Consider the following 24,741-nt stretch of genomic DNA (forward strand, 5'->3'; position numbering starts at 1 on the left):
TAGCTCTATTTTCAGCTTTTTGAGGCCCTCCACGCTGTTTTCCAGAGTGGTTGCACCAGCTTGTATTCCCACCAACAGTGTAGGAGGGTTCCCCTTTCTCCGCATCCTCGCCAGCATCTGTCATTTCCTGACTTGTTAATTTTAGCCATTCTGACTGGTGTGAGGGGGTATCTCATTGTGGTTTTGATTTGTATTTCCCTGATGCCGAGTGCTGTGGAGCATTTTCTCACGTGTCTGTTGGCCATCTGGATGTCGTCTTGGCAGAAATGTCTGTTCCTGTCCTCTGCCCATTTCTTGATTGGATCATTTGTTCTTTGGGTGTTGAGTTTGCTGAGCCCTTTATAAGATTTTGGATACTAGCCCTTTGTCTGATATGTCGTTTGCAAGTATCTTCTCCCATTCTGTCAGTTGTCTTTTGGTTTCGTTGACTGTTTCCTTTGCTGTGCAAAAGCTTTTGATCTTGATGAAGTCTCAATAGTTCATTTTTGCCCTTGCTTCCCTTGCCTTTGGCGATGTTCCTAGGAAGAAGTTGCTGCGGCTGAGGTCAAAGAGGTTGCTGCCTGTGTTCTCCTCAAAGATTTTGATGGATTCCTTTTTCACATTGAGGTCCTTCATCCATTTTGAGTCTATTTTTTCGTGTGTGGTGTAAGGAAATGGTCCAATTTCATTTTTCTGCATGTGGCTGTGCAGTTTTCCCAACACCATTTGTTGAAGAGGCTGTCTTTTTTCCATTGGACATTCCTTCCTGCTTTGTCGAAGATTAGTTGACCACAGAGTTGAGGGTCTATTTCTGGGCTCTCTATTCTGTTCCATTGATCTATGTGTCTGTTTTTGTGCCAGTACCATGCTGTCTTGATGATGACAGCTTTGTAATAGAACTTGAGGTCCGGAATTGTGAGGCCAGCAACTTTGGCTTTCTTTTTCAATATTCCTTTGGCTATTCGAGGTCTTTTCTGGTTCCATATAAATTTTAGGATTATTTGTTCTATTTCTTTGAAAAAAATGGATGGGATTTTGATAAGGATTGCATTAAATGTGTAGATTGCTTTAGGTAGCATAGACATTTTCACAATATTTGTTTTTCCAATCCATGATCATGGAACATTTTTCCATTTCTTTGTGTCTTCCTCAATTTCTTTCATGAGGACTTTATAGTTTTCTGAGTATAGATTCTTTGCCTCTTTGGTTAGGTTTATTCCTAGGTATCTTATGGTTTTGGGTGCAGTTGTAAATGGGATGGACTCCTTAATTTCTCTTTCTTCTGTCTTGTTGTTGGTGTATAGAAATGCAACTGATTTCTGTGCATTGATTTTATATCCTGACACTTTACTGAATTCCTGTACAAGTTCTAGTAGATTTGGAGTGGAGTCTTTGGGTTTTCCACATATAGTATCACATCATCTGCAAAGAGTGATAGTTTGACTTCTTCTTTGCCAAGTTGGATGCCTTTCATTTCTTTTTGTTGTCTGATTGTTGAGGCTATTGTTGATATTCTAGTACTATGTTGAATAGCAGTGGTGACAATGGACATCCCTGCTGTGTTCCTGACCTTAGCAGAAAAGCTTTTTCTCCATTGAGAATGATATTTGCGGTGGGTTTTTCATAGATGGCTTTGATAATATTGAGGTATGTGTCCTCTATCCCTACACTTTGAAGAGTTTTAATCAGGAAGGGATGCTGCACTTTGTCAAATGCTTTTTCAGCATCTATTGAGAGTATCATATGGTTCTTGTTCTTTCTTTTATTAATGTATTGTATCACATTAATTGATTTGTGGATGTTGAACCAACCTTGCAGCCCTGGAATAAATTCCACTTGGTCGTGTTGAATAATCCTTTTAATATACTGTTGGATCCTATTGGCTAGTATTTTGGTGAGAATTTTCGCATCTGTGTTCATCAAGGATATTGGTCTGTAATTCTCTTTTTTGATGGGATCCTTATCTGGTTTTGGGATCAAGGTGATGCTGGCCTCATAAAATGAGTTTGGAAGTTTTCTTTCCATTTCTATTTTTTGGAACAGTTTCAGGAGAATAGGAATTAATTCTTCTTTAAATGTTTGGTAGAATTCCTCTGGGAAGCCATCTGGCCCTGGGCTTTTGTTTGTTTAGAGATTTTTGATGACTCTTTCAATCTCCTTACTGGTTATGGGTCTGTTCAGGTTATCTATTTCTTCCTGTTTTAGTTGTGGTAGTTTATATGTCTCTAGGAATGTATCCATTTCTTCCAGATTGTCGAATTTGTTGGCATAGAGTTACTCATAGTATGTTCTTATAATTGTTTGTATTTCTTTGGTGTTGGTTTTGATCTTTCCTCTTTCATTCATGATTTTATTTATTTGGGTCCTTTCTCTTTTCTTTTTGATAAGTCCGGCCAGGGTTTATCAATCTTATTAATTCTTTCAAAGAACCAGCTCCTAGTTTTGTTGATTTGTTCTATTGTCTTTTTGGTTTCTATTTCATTGATTTCTGTTCTGATCTTTATGATTTCTCTTCTCCTGCTGGGTTTAGTCTTTCTTTGTTGTTCTTTCTCCAGCTCCTTCAGGTGTAGGTTTAGGTTGTGTATTTGAGACCTTTCTTGTTTCTTGAGAAAGGCTTGTATTGCTATATTTTTTCCTCTCAGGACTGCGTTTGCTGTGTCCCACAGATTTTGAACCATTGTGTTTTCATTATCATTTGTTTCCATGAATTTTTTCCATTCTTCTTTAATTTCCTGGTTGACCCATTCATTCTTTAGAAGGATGCTGTTTAGTCTCCATGTATTTGGGTTCTTTCCAAATTTCCTCTTGTGATCGAGTTCTAGCTTCAGATCATTGTGGTCTGATAATATGCAGGGAATGATCCCAATCTTTTGATACCGGTTGAATCCTGATTTATGACCCAGGATGTGGTCTATTGTGGAACATGTTCCATGCGCACTAGAAAAGAATGTGTATTCTGTTGTTTTGGGATGAAATGTTCTGAATATATCTGTGATGTCCATCTGGTCCAGTGTATCATTTATGGCCTTTATTTCCTTGTTGATCTTTTGCTTGGATAATCTGTCCATTTCAGTGAGGGGAGTGTTCAGTCCCCTACAATTATTGTATTATTGTCGATGTGTTTCTTTGATTTTGTTATTAATTGCTTTATATAGTTGGCAGCTCCCATGTTAGAGGCATAGATATTTAAAATTGTTAGGTCTTCTTGTTGGACAGATCCTTTGGGTATGATATAATGTCCTTCCTCATCTCTTATTATAGTCTTTGGCTTAAAATCTAATTGATCTGATATAAGGATCGCCACCCCAGCTTTCTTCTGATGTCCATTAGCATGGTAAATTCTTTTCCAGCCCCTCACTTTAAATCTGGAGGTGTCTTCGGTTCTATAATAAGTTTCTTGTAGGCAGCATATAGATGGGTTTTGTTTTTTTATCCATTCTAATACCCTGTGTTTTGATTGGGGCATTTAGCCCAAGAGAGATATGAATTTAGTGCCATTGTATTGCCTGTAAGGTGACCGTTACTGTATTTTGTCTCTGTTCCTTTCTAATCTATTACTCTTAGGGTCTCTCTTTGCTTAGAGGACCCCTTTCAGTATTTCCTGTAGAGCTGGTTTGGTGTTTGCAAATTCTTTCAGTTTTTGCTTGTCCTGGACTCTTTTTATCTCTCCTCCTATTTTCAATGATAGCCTAGCTGGATATAGTATTCTTGGTTGCATGTTTTTCTCGTTTAGTGCTCTGAATATATCATGCCGGTTCTTTCTGGCCTGCCAGGTCTCTGTGGATAAGCCTGCTGCCAATCTAATGTTTTTACCCTTGTATGTTACAGACTTCTTTTTCCGGGCTGCTTTCAGGATTTTCTCTTTGTTGCTAAGACTTGTAAATTTTACTATCAGTTGACGGGGTGTGGACCTATTTTTATTGATTTTGAGGGGGTTCTCTGCATCTCCTGGATTTTGATGCTTGTCCCTTTGCCATATTAGGGAAATTCTCTACAATAATTCTCTCCAATATACCTTCTGTTCCCCTCTCTCTTTCTTCTTCTTGAATTCCAATTATTCTAATGTTGTTTCGTCTTATGGTGTCACTTATTTCTCGAATGCTCTCCCTGTGGTCCAGTATTTGTTTGTCTCTCTTTTGCTCAACTTCTTTATTCTCTGTCATTTGGTCTTCTATATCACTAATTCTTTCTTCTGACTCATTTATCCTAGCAGTAAGAGCTTCCATTTTTGATTGCACCTCACTAATAGTTTTTTTTTTTTTTTTTTTTTTATTTTACATTGGTTAGATTTTAGTTCTTTTATTTCTCCAGGAAGGGCTTTTATCTCTCGGAGAGTGTTTCTCTAATATCTTCCATGCCTTTTTTGAGCCCAGCTAGAATCTTGAGAATCATCATACTGAACTCTAGATCTGACATATTACCAATGTCTGTATTGATTAGGTCCCTAGCCTTTGGTACTGCCTCTTGTTTTTTTTTTTTTTTTTTTTTTTTGTGGTGAATTTTTCTGCCTTGTCATTTTGTCCAGATAATATATGAAGGAGAAAACAAAATACTAAAGGGGTGGCAAAGACCCCAGGAAAATGTGCTTTATCCAAATCAGAAGAGACCCCAAATCATGGGAGTGAGAAAGGGGATAAAAAAGAAGTTCAGAAAAAAAAAAAGTTAAAAAAAGAAAACAAATAAAGAAAAAATATTAAAAAAGAAAAAAATATATATGTATGTGTATATATACACACACATACCTATATATATTAGACTGGTGACTAGAACAGGGTCACTCACTTAATTTTGGGAGTATTTTGGTCTCTTAGAAGAAACTACTTCCCAAAATTTTAAAGGATGAAAAACACATACAAGGTTAGACACAATGAAGGGATGGAATAAGCCTATAAAGATGAGAAAAAAATTTTTTTTTAATTTCTAAAAAATGAGTTGATAAAGTAAGTTGGTTGGGAGAATAAAGAAAAAGAAAGTAGAGAGAATTTGCTCGGGCTGGAGACTAGAACAAGCCCGGAACTAGATTTAGGGTATATTTTGATCTATTAGGAGAAGTTGCACCCCAAATTATTTAGAAGAAAAAACCCTATGTGTATAAAAAAATGTAGTTAGATATAATGGAGGATAAAATATGACTATAATAATGAAGGTTCAAAAAAGATTATTATTTTTTTTGAAAGGTATTGTTAAGATAAACTAGTTAAAAAAATGTTAAAAGAGGGAAGGGTAAAAGTTGGTGGCTCGGTCATTAAGCGTCTGCCTTTGGCTCAGGTCATGATCCCAGGGTTCTGGGATTGAGTCCTGCATCAGATGCCCTGCTCAGTGGGGAGCCTGCTTCTCCCTCACCCAATCCCCCTGCTTGTGTTCCCTCTCTCACTGTGTCTCTCTATCAAATAAATAAAATCTTAAAAAAAAAAAAAGTTAAAAAAAATTTAGCAGAAGGAAAAAGATATATTTACTGCAAGACTAAAGAATCATGGGGAGAAAGCCATGAATTCCTTGCTTTGCTTTCTCCTCCTCTGGAATTCTGCTGTTCTCCTTGGTGAGTGAACTTGTTCTTGGCTGCGTTTCTTGTTGATCTTCTGGGGGAGGAGCCTGTAGTGATTCTCAAGTGTCTTTGCCCGAGGCGGAATTGCCCCACCTCTGTCAGGGGCCAGGCTAAGTAATCCACTTGGGTTTGCTTTCAGGAGCTTTTGTTCCCTGAAGGCTTTCCGTAGAGTTCCAGAGGATGGGAATAATAATGGCGGCCTCCCAGTCTCTGGCCTGGAGGAACCGAGAGCTCGGGGCCCCACTCACTGCGCCCTCAGAGAAAAGCGCTCAATCACTCCTGTCTCTCTGGCCTCTGGCTGCACTGGGAGAATAGCACTCAATCACTCCCTTCTCCCTGGCCTCTGGCCACGCTCCCAGCTCATCCAGCCTGTGACCGGTTCAAGGTAACCCTGGGTTGAGAGCTCACTCCTCGGCTTTGTCTCTGTAGCTGGCTTCCCCATTCTAATACCTGTGAGCTCTGCGACACTCAGATACCCCCGGTCCTTCTGTGACCCCACGGGACCTGGGGCTATGCTGACCCCGCGTGGGCTTCACCCCAGTTTAGCCTCTGGAGCGATGTCCCTCAGTGGAGCAGACTTTTAAAAAAAGTCCTGATTTTGTGCTCCGTTTTTACACTGCTTGCTGGGAGCCATTCCCTCCCCGCCCCGTGGTCTATCTTCGTTGCTTTGGATTCACTTTTCTGCCGGCCCTACCTTTCAGAAAGTGATCAATTTTCTGTTTCTAGAATTGTTGCTCTTCTTCTCTTTGATCTCCCATTGGATTTGTAGGTGTTCGCAATGGTTTGATAAGCTATCTGGCTGATCTCCTGCTCCCTGATGTCGTCTCAGCCTGCTACTTCTCCGCCATCTTGACTCCAAAAAGAGTCTATTTTTTATCCTTATCTTCCAACTACTCAGTTTCCTCTTTAGGAGCAACTTTTAGTGTCCCATTTCTTGTGTATATTTTTAGAACTATTATATGCAGTCACAACTGTGTTAATGTACAGATTTCTTTTTAAAGATTTTTTTTGTTGTTTATTTATTTGACAGAGATTACAAGTAGGCAGAGAGACAGGCAGAGAGAGAGGGGAAAGCAGGCTCCCTGCTGGAGCAGAGAGCCCGATGTGGGTCTTGATCCCAGGACCCTGAGATCATGACCTGAGCTGAAGGCAGAGGCTTTAACCCACTGAGCCACTCAGGTGCCCCAGATTTCTTTTTAAAAAGTAAATGAATGGTAGCATATTATACATACTATTCTGTATTTTGTTTTTGTTTTTTGCTTTGTTTCATTCAATGCATCTTTGGATAACATTGTATATTAGTACTTAATAGTTCTGCAAAGTAGTCTTATTATTTAAGCTGTTCCCCTATTGATGGGTATTTTGATTATTAATAATATCTTACTATAATACAACAGAACAAATAATTCTATAATGAATATCCTTGTATGTACATTACTTTTTGTAAGCATACCTATAGGATAAATTTCTAGAAATGGGCTTGCTAGATCAGAGGCTATATTGTTTGAGAGCTATTTATTTGTATTACCTTTTCTATGAATTTTGTCCCTTTTTCTATTGATTGATACTCTTTTCTTACTGATTTGTATTGTACTTTGGCCCTTTTCTTTTTGATTCTTAGGTGCTTTCTAGATATTATGGGCTTGACTTTTTGTCTCTGTGGGTATTGCTACTATTTTTTGCAGTTTGCTGTCCTGTCACTTTACTTAAGATATATTTTTTTTAACTGTGTAGAATTATTTTTTGTTTTTTTTAGTTACAAATTTATCAGGGGTGTGAGCGTGTATGTGTCTGGCTTTTGGCTTTTGAGTTATAAGGTCTCTCTCATGCCAAGAATATTTAAGAATTCTAACTTTTCTAGTACTTTTATTGCGTCCAAATTTATTATTCCTCCAAGTGATTTTGCTGTAAAGACTGTTTTGTTGTGCACATTTAATCTGAATTTAGGAAATTCTTTATTGTAGTTGCGGATAAATGGTGAAAAATTAGAAGAACTCTTATCTGAAAGAGCCGTACAATTTCGGGCCATTCAGCGCCGACTATTGACAAGATTCAAAGATAAAACTCCTGCCCCCCTCCAACATCTGGACACCTTGCTAGATGGAACTTACAAGCAGGTAAATATGGTATCAATGATAGTTTTCCACAACTGGATATAATTTATATCCCTTGCCCTAGAGTCATATACTGGAATATCCAGATAAAGTATTTCTTTCCTGTGTACTTTGGAATAGGGAATGGCACATAAGGTTTAGAGTCAGAAAAACCTGGGTTCAAATGTCCAACTTTGCAACTTTCTAATGATTAACCTTGAGTAAATTACATAAGATCCATCAGTTTCCACATTTTACCCAGAGTTATTGTGAAGATTTTTCATCATTTATGTGAAGAGGCCAGCCAGCACAATCCAGGCACATAGTATGTGCTTGATAGTTGGTACCTATTATGCTTAGTGTTATTATTAAATAATTCTTGGTGCATCTTATACTTATCACCATGATTCCCCAGTTGTCCTGCTGAGCAACTGGCTGATTCTTCTTTCCATCAATGGTTTACACTTTGCATGGCTAGGGTGATCTGACTCTCATTCTTAGAGTATTATGTCACGAAATGCTGTTCAAAATTATCATCTTTGGCTTAAAGTAATAATTTTTAAAATTTAAAATTTAAAATTTTATGGGTAAAAACCTCTGGAGTTCCACTATAATGGAATCAGTTTTGAATGACTACATGTCTTCTTATGCTTCTATATAATATCATTAATCTGTTTAGAATCAGTGTTGGTGGTATGAGTATTACGTTCATTTTTAATTGAAATTTTTATTGGGATAGTTATATATTCACTTGCAGTTATAACAAAAAATATAGCTAGATGTCATGTATCCTTTACCCATTTTTCTCCAGTACTAACATTTTGCAAGCCTACAGTATATCACAGCCAGGATATTGGCATTGATAAAATCCATGAATTTTATTCAGTATTTCAAAATTTTGCTTATGCTAGTTTGTGGGTTTGTGTATTTTAAGTTCTATACAATTTTAGCATATGTGTAGGTTCATGTACCCACCACTACACTTAAGATACTGAAAGCTCCATCACCACAAAACTCCCTCATGTAGCCTGTTATTGCCATCTTTTACCCCCACTGCCCTCCTCTACTGTAGTCTGTTGATTTTGAATGGACAAATCAAAAATTTTTCTTCAGTTATCTTCTCTAGAGGAAAGAAGAATAGCTAACCATGTAGATATCAATAAATGTGTTGATGATACAGTTGATTCTTGAAATATTCATGGCTATGTGAAAATTAGAAGCAATCTGAAGGACAGTCTGTAGACGCAGTAGGGTATTAGAACACAGGGCTTGGAGTCCAAAGACCTCAGTTCTCTCATTTATTAGCTGTGTAGCTTTTGGCAGTTCCCTGACACTTTCAGAGCTTCAGTTTCTTTGCATAAAATGGGATAGATACTATGTTGTTACAAAGACTCTATTTGCTAATATATGTGGAAATGCTTGGTAAATTGTTTTGCAAATCTAGATGGCCAGTTTCCTTTGTGCTGGAGCAATTATGCCTCCCAAATTGGTGGGCGTTAATGACACGCTTTCTCTTCCACACTTCTTTCCTCTCTTAAGTACAATTTTTGTTTTTTTCCTTATGTACTTGTACTGCTATATTCTTAGGATGATACTTCTTGCCACATTATAATTGCTTAATAAATTTTTGCTCTATGAATGAATTCTTTATTGCCACTAATATAACTTATTGACACTATGTTTTTTATAAGGGCAGCTCTACAAAGAACAGATTGGTAGATAATTCTTTGAGTTCAGGCTCATGAATTATTGGGAAGGTTTATTTTAAAATCCCCAAAAGCCACTAAAGGAAACTATCTTCTGTCTTCCTAAATAGTTGGAGGACTCAGGTAAACTGTCATAGGTAGGAAAGTTTTATAGCTGCAGATTCTTACAGATTCTTGACTAAGAAATAAAAATAAAAATAAAAAGGGGGTTCTCCTTACAAAAAAAAACAACAACAAACAAACAAAAAAAAGAAAATCTTTTCTGTTCTTTTTTCATGAGTATGTGTATGCCAAAGTAAATTTGAAGTAATATCTGTTCATATACCTCTGTGCAGGTAGAACATTTTTGAGATTGTTCTGAGTGGCCTAAGAATTAATTGTTTTTTTTTTTTTTTCAATATTAATATATGTCAGAAGCATGAAAAGTTTAATTCTTTTAATTTCTTACATAATTGTTGAATTCTTCCTCTTGGGAGGCAATTTCTTTCATGTCTTTGGAGAAGCTAGTAGAATATAGAAATGTACAACTGGAGGAAGTTTGGGGTCTTATGGGCATTAGGTGTTCTGAGAACTGCTGTAGATTCTAATAAAGTTCTTACGACAAACTGAAAGTGAAGACCAAGGTTCTTCATATACAAATGATTAAGTATTGATAATTTGGCTGTAATGTGAAGCAGTTTGCATAGTATATGCATTCATGTAAACTGTCAGTTTATCAGGTACACAAGTAGGTAAAGCCAGGGCAAGCAGTATACGATCTGTGCCCTTGGTGTTAGGAGAAACTGCGGGTACCACTAGCTTACATAGTGAGCCCATGAAGGAGGCCTCTCATCTTTGAATGACTTGGGGTTTAGGTACTTTTGATTCTGGTCCACAAGGACCTATTAGAGAAAGCTACTGCTTCTAAGGTTGCAGTAAGACATCCAGCATTGTTTCCTTTAAATACATGTTAATAAGGGCTCTAGGGTTTAAAGTGGCATATCTGATATGTCCTAGTACAGTGGTTAAGAACTCTATGTTTAGAGTTAGCATGCTTGTGTTCTAGTCTTGGCTCTGTGACCTTGGGCAAGTTACTTAGACAAACAGAAAACAAAACCCATCCTAAGCATTAGTTTCCCTACCTGTAGAATGCTTCCTTTTTCATGGGGTTATTTTGAACACTGAAATCTATAAACACATAAATTCCTTAGACTAGTGCATGGTACAGAATGAACTCTCAACAAATGCTAACTACAACTTTTAATTTTTTTTGACTAATAAGTTATGTTATCTCAAAATGGCACTATTCATTTTTCAGACAGAAGAGGTCATAATAATACATTGGACATATAATAATACATACAGAGTTTCTGAAACTCTGCTATCTGGCAACCTCAAATCTAGACCTCAGCCAAGAATGAGGAAGAGCCTGGATCCGCAGGGACATCCCCACACTCCTTTGTGTGTTGTTGGTTCCAGAGAGGATACCAAAAGGGAAGGCTCATCAGGATCATGAGGTCAAGTGGCTGTCCTTCCTGAATCCCTGATTGTTTCATCTGGATATATCCCTAGAAGAAAAACAACAACAAAAAATTTTTACACACACACACACATGCATGCACGTGAACACACACACGTATATGTATGTGTGTGTACTTACACATAAATACTGCTTTGCAGAAATGTTGTACCCAACATACTGCTGTTTCTCAAGCAGTATATGAAAATGTCTGCTTTCTAGGTATTATTATTTTGATCTTTACAATTTTGAACTGAAAAGAAAATTTGATTGTTGTTTTATCTTTCTTTGCTTACTAGTGACATTTAATATTTTTAAAATATTAATTAGCCATCTATATTTGTTTTGTGATGATTTATGTTTATATGTTTTCTGTTCTGTCTGGTAGTTCAGCTTTTTCTTGTTATTTTGTGCATATTAAGAGTGGCAATCTTTTATCATACTTTTGTCATACATAAAAATGCATATACAAGAGATGTAATCTCTCTTCATGTCTCAGAAAAGTTTTACCAATTTGTCCTTTGCTTTTTATCTTTACTTATCATGTTTTCTTGACATGTGAAGTTTAAAAAGTACTTATATAATAAAACCTATCCATCTTTTTCCTTTCAGTATCTCTGCCTAGGAAAGCCTTTCCCATGCCAAGAGTACATGGATATCAACATATAATTTATTCTAGCATTTTTATGCTATCATTCTTTATTTTATTTTTAAAATCCATCTGGAATATATTATGCAATTTAGTGGGAATCTAATCTCCCTGCCAAAAATGGTGAGCGACTTGTCTCAGCCCCTGCTTAGTACATAATCCATTTTTCTCCTGCTGAGCTAACATACTACCTGTATCATTTAATGATTTTACTGTTAGAGCAAACTACCCCAAACCTTAGTGACTTAAAACAGCAGTAATTCATTGTTGTTCATTTGGGCCATTCTGTTGATCTGGGCCATGCTTGACTGATCTCCACTGGGCTCACTCATGTGTCCCTGGTTAGCTGGAGGCTCAGCTGGAGACTGGTTGGCCTGGGAAGTACTTACTCACATATTTGGCAGTTGGCTTACAGTTAGATGGGATCATTGTGCCACATGTCTCTCCTGTCCTAGCAGGCTGGCCTGGTTTTATTCACATGGTGGCTACAGGTCCCAAATTTTGTTGTCATTACAATATTATTTATTCATAATCACTTTTGGTCTATGAATTCTGGAGATGATTTATCTTATAATTAATTAGTTTTGTCAAGAGTTATTAAAAACAAACAGAGCATCCGTACTGTTTACAGGTTAGTGAGACTGCCTGAATACTACTCACCTGTGCACTCAGTTATGGTCGGTTGTTTTGGGGATGGAATCTGTCATTCAGTCTTCCTGTAGGGGTCCACATTAGCTCTGTCCTTGGTGGGCTTCATGGACATGAGACCTGCGCAGTCACACAGAACTCTGTGTTTGATTTAAAGCCCTGTGGTTGCCATCTTGAAATTCTTCATACTATTGAACAAGAGGCCCTTTATTTTCCTTTTGCTCTGGGCCCCTCTAATAATGTAGATGGTCGTGGCCCTGTCAGGATACTAACTAATTTCTGGTAAGTAGACTAAGAAGACGGGGAGTTCAAATACAGAACAGAGTTCAAAAACAGAATGGCTTTATGACTCCTACCACAAAGCCACTGGTAATTTCCCTAGAGTTGGAAAAAAGGGATGCAGTACGGATCAGTGAGAGCAACTCAGGTGGCTGCTTAAGGGTTTCTTTCTGGGAAAGGCATCTTGGTTAACTGATCGTGAGTGGTAAGTCTTATCTCATTTAGGAATATCATTCTGAGACAATTAGTTGTTTCAAGGTGTTTTGTGGATACTAGTCTCATTTTAGACTTCCAACAGGTGGGTCACTAGCTCCAAGATGTGCCATCAGTAATTATGAGTTCTGGTGCACAAGGGGTTCAGCCAACCACTTTTCTCCCATTTTCAACTGCAAGTCATTTCCTATATCCTGTGTTTTTGATTGTCTAGGAACCCCATAACACACATTTCCAAATTAGCATTTTACTCTTACTAGCAGGCCTTTCTTATATAGTATCTGCCTTCTATCATATTCCATTGAAGGTGCCAGCTACACCTTCCTGAGGTCAGCCTATGGCTGAAGCAAGAAGAGGGGACTGGGGCTATCACTCGAGGAAAAGCATCTTGTGATACTTACATGCTCCAGTGAGTGAGGATTTTCCAGTTGCCCAACACAATTTCAATAATTTAGTCTAGAATTTGGAAAAAAAAAAAAGTCTTACTTTTTGAAAGACTTTTATTATGCCTTTAAAGCCATAATGTTTTAAAGGCATAATGTTGAAAGAAAGTAACCAGGTCAAGAATTTCTTTTTGTCAGTGGTTAGAAACCTAGATTTCCTCATTTGTACAGTTGGAATACTGCCTTGTCAATCTGAATATATTTTTGGAGGACCTAAGAAAGGAAGTAAGGGAAGAGAAAGGAAATTCATGTTTATTGAGCATCCGTTGAGTCTGAGGTAAATTTCATGTATTATTTCAGTTAATAATCACAATCATCTTATGAAGATGGCATTATTGTTCCCAGTAATGGATTCCAAGTTATGGATGAAGAGCTTAAGACTCCAAGCAGGGTTAAGCAACTTGCTCAATGTTATACAGATATTAAGCCATCTGTTCCAAAGTCCATGCTTTAGTATGTCATGTAGCATATTTAATCATTTCCATGTAAGATGTAGACATCCTAGGTTTTCTTTAGTGAAACTATAGGCAGGTTGAAGAAAAAGGAGATTCATGGTAACTATTTGTACATATTCATGTTGTATATATGTATATATTCATGATCATCCAATATTCATTGGTTATACACATATCAGAAAGGTAGCAAAATCTGGAGAGTTCCCCTAAGTATGTATTACATCTGAAACTTGAGTATCAGAGGAAGAGGTAACTTTGTTAATTTGTTCACTTATACTGAAGTTCAGGTTTTTGCTATCACATTCCAATGTTTATTGCATTTGGCAGAAAATCTTGGGAAAATAAGTTCTCTTTTGTGTTATAAAAATTTTATGTACATTTGTTAGTCAAAGCAGGACTGATTGGCTGAATTGAAATTGGGGACATCTAAACTTACCCTACAGTTTGGCTTATATTTTGATGCTTTTATGTGTACTGAATCCCTCCCCCTCCACTTGAACACTAACCCTCTGTTGAAGGAGAGGAAAAATATTTACTAATCTAAAAGTTTGTGTCAGATGACATATGTGTGATATAATGACTGATAGTCATTAGTGTTCTAGAAAGGCACTTGGCTGATTTTTCTCTTCTGCAAAACAGAGGTTGTTATTAGGCATAATTTTAAACAGATCCTGTGGTTTGGAGTTTGCTATTTGTTACTTTTTCTGTACTTAAAACTTCCTTCCACTTTGTTTATTTGTATGGTATTGATGTATAAAAATCATTTTAAGTCATGTAGAAGTCTAAGAGCTTTTTGGTCCATGACTTTTTAAATGAGCATGATTTTGGCTGATAACACAAAGGAATATGTGATGAATCATTCAGGCCTACTTTTCTCCTTGCCACTGGCAAGTAAAAAACAATATGCTGATAGATTGAGAAGGAGGTATCAGGGATTTGGTGATGTTGCTACATTTGTTTTTCTTCTAACTACTTAAGAGCTAAGAAGGAATTCTTTCTCCTTTGACGGAGATAGAAAAAAACAGGTAGGAAAGAGGGCACAGAACTTTGCAGCCATATGTTTGGGGATGAATGGAAATGGTAAGTTAAAAAATGGAGATTATATGTTTTTACCCCATAATTCTACTCTTGGTTATTTATCTAATAAAATAGTTCACAAAGGAAAAAAATACATCCATTGCATTGGCCATTTATAACATTAATCACTAAAAACCAGCTTTCCATGGTTAGAAAATGATTAGGTTTATTGTAGTGCTACCATTTGATATGATCTCATTTCATATCATTATTTCATTTCATCATTTAAAGAACTAGAATAATATAAACATTTCAACTAATTGAAAATAGTAGTAGATGTGGTAAGTTTCAAATAATGAAATAGATAATTCTATAGTAGGTGAGTGTGCAAAGATGTGGAAGGAATATAAAAAATTGAAAATGGTGCACATTTGTTTTAGATGACTTTAAATTCTTTTTTTTTTTTTTTAAAGATTTTTTTTATTTATTTGACAGAGAGAGAAATCACAAGTAGGCAGAGAGAGAGGGGGGAAGCAGGCTCCCCGCTGAGCAGAGAGCCTGATGAGGGGCTCGATCTCAGGACCCTGAGATCATGACCTGAGCGGAAGGCAGAGGCTTAACCCACTGAGCCACCCAGGCACCCCTAGATGACTTCAAATTCTTAAGCAATTTCCTTTAATATTGTAATGATCAAAATTTGATAAGCATGAAAATAATTTTTCACAATATGTAAATATACTTAATACCTTTGAACTATATACTTTAAAAGGATAATAAATTTTATGTTCTGTGTATTATACAATTTTTAAAAATAATTTTAAAAAATGTGATCAACAACTCTTGGTCTTCACTGGTATTTTCTCTCTCCCCTACATACCCTATAAACTCATTTCTTTATTCCCTGAATGTTTAGAATTTTGGATTACTGTACCATATATGAGTTAGTTTATTCCTGTCCACTCAAAAGGGAGCAATTAGATAACTGAATGGTATGTTTGAATTAATATATGAATATGGATGAGAGTTGTCTTATTCTGTCTCACTCTTACCTCTCTAGTCCCTCAGCAAAACTAGAGGAATATAGTAAGCTTTTCTAAAATTATGTAAATTTTTCTTCCACTAGGTCAGAGTGCAATCTAGAATGTAATCTCCAAAGTGTGTTTGTTATAAGTGTATCACTGATATATTCAGTATATGTGTATGGCTACAAGGTCTGCTCCAACAGAAATATACTTCAAGCCACAAATATGAACCATATATCTAATCTAAGTTTTCTAGTAGCCATGTTAAAAAAAAAACAAAATGAAATTAAGTGAAATTAATCTTGCTAATGTGTTTTATTTAACCCTATGTATATAAAACGTCATTTCAACATGTAATCAAATGCAAATTATCAAGATAATTTGTATTGTTTTCATGGTAAATCTTCAGTACATTGTTTAGTTTACATTTACAGCACTTTTCAAGCTGAATAGCCATGTGTGGCTAGTTGCAGCCTCAGCAGACATTATAGTTCTAGCCACAGATAATTGTGAACTCATAGTTTTATATTGTTTCTTGTGATTTTTTTCGTTTTTTTCCTTTCCTCTAATCCATTTATTTATTTATTTATTGTTATTTATTTAATATGTTTTTAAAAAGATTTATTTATTTATGATTTAGAGAGAGAGAGAGAGAGAATCTCAAGTAGACTACCTGCTGAGCGGGGAGCCTGACTTCGGGCTAGATCTCTGGTCCTGATCAGGCTAGATCATGACCGAGTAGAAACCAAGAGTTAGATGCTTACCCGACTGAGCCACCCATGGCCCCTATTTTTTATTTTTTAAAGATTTATTTATTTATTTGAGAGAGAGACAGATCATGCCAGCAGGGAGAGGGGCAGAGGGAAAGAATCTCAGACTCCCCACTGAGTGTGGAGCCCTATGTTGGGCTCCAGGTCCAGACCCTGAGGTCAGGACCTGGGGTGAAATCAAGAGAGCTGCACGACGGCTCAACCAGCTGCCCCTCCTTAATCCTTTTAAATTCTAGCTCCTAACACTATCCTTGATGCAATGATTTTCACTCACTGGTTCTGAAATAGCAGGCAGTAGGAAGTAATCTTACATGTTTAGGGGACTACCAGGAACCTTTGCTCACATAAACCATGCCTTCAGGTATTGTTACCAAAAAAAAGAAAAAAAAAAGGCAAAAAAAATCAAATTTTGTGTCAACAGACTTAGGTCCTAGTTCTAGCTCTTTACGTTTCTTTGACTTCGGGTTTGTCACTTGGTTTCTTCACTTTTATCTTTGGACCCCTTGGAACCTGTCTGAGCAGCATCCAGCATGATGCTTATCTGCATAATGATTAAGGCAATGGACTTAGAATCTTAAATTTCTATCAGTTTAGAATTTCAGAAACAAATGGGCCTTTAGGGTCATTTAATGCCAGCCTGGAATGTGTTTTTAGCTGGTCGGTATTTGTTTGGTGGATGCTAATGATAGTGAGCTAAGTAACAGGGGTTTTTGCAACTGAGTTAGTTTTCAAACAAGATATACAAGTGCAGAGAGTAGTATCATGACACTGGAGTTATGCTTCCCTGGATTTACATATGTAGCACTAATTGATGTTAATGGGGATTATACAGAAATCAAGAGGAAAGCAGAACTATTCATATATAAAATTTTTCTACATTTAATATCCATCTGGTATGCTTTACTTTTCTGGAGCATATGTGTTTTTTAATATAAACTGAATGCATACTTCTTTATCTGCATGTTCTTTAGCTGGTATTTGGTCTTTCTGCTTGCTAATATTAGTGTGAATCCCTACTTAGATTATAAACTCAGTATTAGGATTTTGTTTTGGTGAATTTTTCAGATTCAGAAATTTGATCATCTGATATAAAGTATTCTAAACCAAGTAATCAGAGGTACCCTCTTCTGCTAAAATTTCTATTTGTTTGATCTTTTAAAAAAATCAGTTCTTTGAGATACACTCAGAAACAAGATGTTTCTAATATTACAGTAAAACTATTAATGAATCCATTATAAGGAAATGAAAATCTTATCTTTTTGTATCAGTGATGAGAGAAAAAATATATAAGTGGCCTCTAATTACCTGTAATTCTATGAGTTTTCTTTCATTTATGTTATCTATCTTCCTGTTTCATCCTATCTAGCACAATTATTCCTTTTGTATTAGTTTTCTGTAAATGGAGTTCTGAATGGTTTGAATTGTGAATTAACAATGATCCCCATCCTCATAACCCTCCTCTTTACCCTCCTTCCCTTCCTCCACTTTCTTTTGTTATGCCCCAATAATGGGTTCGTGATTAAAGGAGCGAGACTGATACAGAGCGAAGGTCAAGCAAAGCTTTATTTCACGCCAAGCATCATGAATCTAACCGAACATTCGGGGACGCACCTCTTACAAGAGAGGGCGACCCTTCTCTGTTTCACAGTCTAGCTTTTAAGGGCAAAGGCCATGTGGTCGGGCCTGGCCACGCACAGGTGGCCAATGAGATTGTAACACACACAGGAAACTCCACAGTGATGCTAGGTGACCAATTGAGTTACAATTTACCCTAGTATACATTTGAACCAGCCTATTACACCTTGATTGGGATTGGCGCCCAAAAGGCTCCCAAAGGGTGGGGCCCATACTCCTTGGTAACCAGGGAGACTGTATGCATCTCCCCCACTGATCAGATGTCTCCACCTGGCCTGAACCACCTTTGTATCTGGGCTTTGTTACCTGAAGCTGGATTCAGGGACTTGTCTCCAAGTAAATCCCCTAGGGGAAGGGGAGCAGGGACAGTTTCTAAATAGGTCCTTACACTTTCTTTCTCTCAGTTAAGGAAAACAAAGCAGAGAGATTATTTTATGATATTACTTAACAAAATTAAAAGATGTATGATCTTTATAGGATTATCTATAAACAGCTAAGTAATTATATCAATTCTGATATGTTTCCCTGTATATTAACATTCAGAGGGCTAATAGTGCCCTGAGTGTTGTTTGAAAGTATGAAATGAAACCAAAGGTAAATTGAGGTGATATAGGGGCGCCTGGGTGGCTCAGTGGGTTAAGCTGCTGCCTTCAATTCAGGTCATGATCTCAGGGTCCTGGGATCGAGCCCCGTATCGGGCTCTCTGCTCAGCAGGGAGCCTGCTTCCTCCTCTCTCTCTGCCTGCCTCTCTGCCTGCTTATGATCTCTCTCTGTCAAATAAATAAATAAAATCTTTAAAAAAAAAAAATTGAGGTGATATATTTTTAAAACGGTATTTTGTGAGACTCAACTGTATATTCAGAAACAAGATAATAATAGGTAAAAGTGATTTAATCTAATTAAAAGAAATGAACATTGGACTTCATTTTTATTTTTATCATGTTCCAAAAAAGCTTTATTTCATATAGAAGAGAAGAGTTCAGTCCTTCTTTTTTTTTTTTTTTAAAGATTTTATTTATTTATTTGACAGAGAGAAATCACAAGTAGGCAGAGAGGCAGGCAGAGAGAGAGAGGAGGAAGCAGGCTTCCCGCTGAGCAGAAAGCCCGATGTGGGGCTCCAACCCAGGACCTGGGATCATGACCTGAGCCGAAGGCAGCGGCTTAACCCACTGAGCCACCCAGGCGCCCCGAGTTCAGTCCTTCTTGGCTGCTGCTTTCCTCATGGCTGTCAGGACATTGCTCAGCTCCTCTCTCTTCCTCTTGGCATAGATGTGTGTCCCCACTTTTTTCTTGATGGACTTAGGGTGCACTTGTTTTTGGAGACCTTGAGCCAGCCCCATGGCACACTGCTTTTATATGGTGAAGCTGCATACCTCTCAGATCATGTTCCACACCATCTTGGAACTTGGTGTGCTTGGTGAGGCACCAGTCGCTGCTTGCTCACGTTCTTAGTCACATTGTGGCCCTTGTTGAGGCCCACAGCCATAGTGTAGTGCAGTTATGGCTGCTGCTCATCCATGGCTCCTGAGGCAAATGGAACATTGGACTTCAAATGGATTTAGCTATATTGTCACTGTACTTGGGAATCATTAGTAGACTGTTGTATAGTAAAATCAGTAGATATTTAACTTCACTGTTTTCCCTGATGGACCACTAAGTTTCCTTTTATATGATTTCTAAATCTCTTATAGCAGGATATTGGATTTCAGGAAAATCCAACCACCCTTCCCACCCAAATATTGGTTCTTTGCCTCCCTTTGTTCCCATCTAGGACAGGCTTCTAGCCAGCACTTAATTTGCGTGTTCACTTGATTTCTTTCTTTCTTTCTTTCTTTTTTTTTAAGATTTTATTTATTTATTTGACAGAGATCACAGGCAGGCAGAGAGGCAGGCAGAGAGAGGAAGGGAAGCAGGCTCCCTGCCGAGCAGAGAGCCCGATGTGGGGCTCGATCCCAGGACCCCGAGATCATGACCCGAGCCGAAGGCAGAGGCTTTAACCCGCTGAGCCACCCAGGCGCCCCAGCGTGTTCACTTGATTTCTCAGTTGGAATGATGGTCTCAAAGTCTGTATTCTTGGAGATGTTTTTCCTGTGGAAGTGATAGATTTTCATGGGCCATCTCTCTGTCTCTTACCCTACCTTTGTGAGTCAAGGCGAAAGTATGTAAGAGGATCAGCTCTTGCTAGTAGTGGACATGGATTCAAGGAAGTCCGTAGTTCCTGGTCTTTATGATCTAATGTTCCACTTCTTATCTGACACATTAGATGAGACTGATCTTCTGGGGGCGCCAGCGTGGCTTAGTGGGTTAAAGCCTCTGCCTTCGGCTCAGGTCATGATCCCAGGTTCCTGGGATCGAGCCCTGCATCGGGCTCTCTGCTCAGCGGGGAGTCTGCTTCCTCCTCTCTCTCTCTGCCTGACTTTCTGCCTACTTGTGATCTCTCTGTCAAATAAATAAATAAATAAAATCTTAAAAAAAATAGACTAATCTTCTAAATGTAATTTTCTGTATTTTTTGTCTTTGTACTATCCCATTCTGAGACCTGCAGGGATCTCCTTTGTCTATCTGGTTCAGACTTCTCTTTCTGGCATTCAAAGATCTCTGAAGAATGGGACCCAACTCTTCCTAATATTAACTCCCACTTCTGTAAAACACACATGCCAGTCAAGTTAGCCTATTCTCTTAAAAACAAACAAACAGACAGACATTTTATTGGTGTATAACTTGCATTATGCAGAATTTATCCATTGGAAATGTAGCATTTAATGAATTTTAGTGTATTTATTAAGTTGTGCAAACATCACTACAATAGTTTTAGAACATTACCATTACCCTCAAAAGCTCCCTTGTGCCCATTGACACTTAATCCCTTCTTCTATCCCTAACACCAAGAAACTACTAGTCTACTTTTTGTCTAAGTTGGCTTTTTCTGGATATAGAATGTAGTTAGAATTGTATAAGAAGTATTCTTTTGGATCTGAGTTCTATTACCAACATAATATTGTTGAAGTTCATCCATATTGTAGAATGTGTCAGCAGTTCCTTTTCATTGCTGAATAGTATTCCATTGTATGAGTACACTACATTTTGTTTTATCAGTTGATAGATATGTGGATTGTTTTTAGTTTTGACCAATAAATGAATAATGCTGCTGTGAACATTTATTGCATGTCTTTATGTGGACATACGTTTTTTTTGGGGGGATTATTATTGGTAGATTATTGGGAGTAGAATTGCAAGGTTATATGATAAATTTTTGTTTAACTTTATGGCATACTTTTTCCTCAGTGTTGTATCATTTTATATTCCATCAACAGTGTATGAGGGTTTCTTCCTTTTCTTCAAGATCAGTCCTTCATTGATCCTTTTGATTTTCCACTAGTTTCTGGAATAATAACTTATTCATTATTTATCCTGGTTATATTTTTGATCTCTCCCCTCTCTTTTCTTTCCCTATAGCCTATAAACATGCTGAAGCTTATTCTGTCATAGACCTGTCTCCCGTAAGATTTTTTTGTATTTCTCTTATATATGTAATCCATTCTTTTCTCCCTCTGCACACTTGTCTCATCAGAAACTGTCTACTTTTATTTTTTTCTATTCTCTCATCTTCCATTTCATTTATCTGTGCACTTTTTTATTGTGTCAAAAAATCCTATATATGAACTCTGTTAACAAATTTTAAGCATACAATATAGTTTTGTTCACAGAATGCACATTGTTATGCAGTATATCCCTAGAACTTTCTCATTTTGCATATCTGAAACTCTTTACCCACTGCATGGGACCTCCCCTTTCCACCCCACCCTGCTTCTACTCTTGGCAACTACCAAGATGTCTCATTTAAGTGGAACCATGCAGTACTTGTTCTTCTGTGATTTGTTACTTCACTTAGCATAACATTTTCAAAGTTCATCCATGTTGTCACAAATGGAAGAATTTCCTTCTTTTTTATGGCTGAATAATAGTACATTGTATATACATATACCACATTTTTTTATTCCATTTATCTGTTAACAGACACTTAGATCATTTCCATATCTTGGCTACTGTGAATAATGCTGCAATGAAAATGATAGTGCAGATATCTCTTTGAAATGGCGATTTCTGTTCTTTTGGATAAATACTCAGAAGTGGGACTGCTGGATCATATTGTAGTCTTAAATCTTTTGAGGAACCTCCATACTGTTTTCCATAATGGCTGTACCATTTTTCATCCATTGACTAGTGTGCAGGTGTTCCAATTTCTCTACATCCTTGCTAACATTTTTTTCTTTTTGATAATGGCCCTCATAATAGATGTTTATTATCAGGTTGTAGGAGTTCCCTATATATTTTGTAATTTTGTATACAAAATGTTATAATATACATTATACAAAATGTATAATGTATAATATACATTATTATATATTATAATAATATACATTATTATATATATTATACATTATATTAATGTATAATATACATTATACAAAATGTTCCATTGGAAATGTTCCAATGGAAAATGTTCCATTCCATAGGTTGCCTTTCACTCTGTTGCTTATTTTCTTTGCTGTGCAGATTTTTAATTTGTTGTAGTTCCACTTGTCTATTTTTGCTTTTGTTATCTATGCTATTTGTGTCATATCTGGGAATTCATAGCCATGTCCAATGTTATGAGAGGGAATACATTGACTCTCTATATAGCTTTGGGTAGTATGGACATTTTAACAATATTAAGTCTTCCAATCTATGAACATGGGATGTCTTTCCAATTATTTGTGTCTTTAATTCTCCATCCACTTTTAATATGGTTTTGCCCTTCTGCTGTTGCCTCTGAACTTTTAATTGCCAGATCCATTTTTGGTTATAATATTACACAGTCTTTCTACCATTTTTTTAAAGATTTATTTATTTTAGAGGGAGAGAGAGAGCATGTAAGTGGGGGGGGAGGGACAGAGGTAGAGCAAAAGAGAGAATCCCCAGCCGGCTCCCTGCTGAGTGTGGAATCCCACCCAGGGCTTGATCTCAAGACCCTGAGATCATGACCTGAGCCAAAATCAATAATCAGGTACTCAACTGAGTGAGCCACCCAGGTACCACTCTATCATGTTTAATTTTGTCATCCTATTTTACTTTTTTGGAAGTGTCCCAAGCTATCTTAATGTATAGCCATTCTTACAACTGTTTTTTCATTGCTGTCTTCATAGGCTACTCTTCCTTCTCCTACCTTTAAATGTTGATGTGTACCATCTAAACTGCTGCTGTTCTCATTTAACGTGCTCTATCCAGATGATTTCCATATGATTTATATATTCACATATGGGACATTGTGGTATTTACTTATGTTTAAAATCTTATGTTTGGCACTGTGAGGGGATGGGTGATAAAAATTAACCAGAAATAGTCTCTACCTATTTCTGTACTCAATGAATATATATTTCAACTAGGATATCACACCTCATCATACAAAAAAAATGTTCATAACCCATTTAATTGATTGGACATACCACTAATGGGTCATGACTCATTGGGAAGCATTGAGGATAGAGCAGAAAACAGGTCAGAGGACTGAGCCTGGTGATTCTCCACATATAAAGCCCATTGAGTGTCCCTCATCCCTGTGGTGAATGGTCTAGACAAAAATACTATTTAAAATTCTTTTGCCTACCTTAAAATAATATATAATCTGACTTCTTTCTTTCTGTTATATTTTGGTGTACAATTTTCTGTTTCTTTCTTTTCCTGATTTGTAATAGCCATGCTGATTCCTAACTTATTGGTTCTAGAGGTTTAGCAAACAGGTTAGGAGGTTTTTTTGGTATATGTATTAAGAAGAGTGAGTGCTAAGCAGAGGCCTAAACTTGTTACTGCTTTATGTGAATTTGTTTTAGGACATGGGTTTTATTTATGAATCTATTTTGGGAGTTTAGGCATATTCTCCTCTTGCTGTCTCCCCTAACCCCTCATAAATCTTTTTTTTTTTTTTAAGATTTTGGATTTTTTTTGTTTTGTTTATTTGTCAGAGAGAGAGAGAGAGATCACAAGTAGGCAGAGAGGCAGAGCGCAAGGGGGAAACAGGCTTCCTGTTGAGCAGAAAGCCCGATGTGAGGCTCGATCCCAGGATCCTGGGATCATGACTTGAGCCGAAGGCAGAGGCTTTAACCCACTGAGCCACTCAGGTGCTCCTTTTTAAAAAAGATTTTGCTTAAGTAATCTCTACATCCAACATGGAGCTCAAACTTAAAACCCCGAGATCAAGAGTCACATGCTCTACCAACTGAGCCAGCCAGGCTCCCTCATAGTTCTTATTCTTGTTTTGGATGGATGACATTACCAGAGGTCTAGATACCTGGTATTTTACTGAATGTACATACTTGCACACACATCTGTATACAGACACATATTCTTACAGTTTGTTACAAAGTTTTTACTCTTAGAAAATAAACTGAAGGCAATTTCCAGAGTTAGACTTGGTATAATACTTCACTACGGCCATAATGATATTCTTTGCTGGTTCTTAATAAGTAAATATTGCTTACTTTAAAGTTCTAGTCAGAAAAAAATTGTATTCTGTGATAACATAGGAGTAATATAAAATTTCACATTTCATGTGGTCGACAAAAGATGAAATACATTATAACAATCTAGAATCACAGGTATATATTTTGTGCTAACCAAGTTTCCCACTCTTAAGAATTTATTTTTCCATTTATGAAGAGTTACTACTTTTGATATTGAACTAAATCTTTTCTCTTTGAAGCTACCCTTGCTTCAGAAATTTCCCTGAAAGTAAGGGAGACAGGTATATAA

General features: G+C 37.0%; 1 protein-coding gene across 2 annotated transcripts in view; it reads left to right on the forward strand.

The window, feature by feature from the left end:
• The window catches only part of BBS9 (Bardet-Biedl syndrome 9), a 458,887-nt gene that overhangs the window by 238,280 nt on the left and 195,866 nt on the right, over nt 1–24,741 (forward strand). Inside the window, exons 19-20 of one of the 2 annotated variants that reach the window (XM_047694606.1) lie at nt 7,489–7,641; nt 11,434–11,710. In XM_047694606.1, coding sequence (XP_047550562.1) covers nt 7,489–7,641; nt 11,434–11,490 — 210 coding nt within the window. In that variant the 3' untranslated portion in view covers nt 11,491–11,710. Of the gene's footprint in view, nt 1–7,488; nt 7,642–11,433; nt 11,711–24,741 lie in introns of those variants that run through there. The other variant, XM_047694605.1, reaches the window with a different exon arrangement.

This window comes from Lutra lutra, chromosome 11, assembly GCF_902655055.1.
Source record: "Lutra lutra chromosome 11, mLutLut1.2, whole genome shotgun sequence".
Taxonomy (NCBI): Eukaryota; Metazoa; Chordata; class Mammalia; order Carnivora; family Mustelidae; genus Lutra; species Lutra lutra.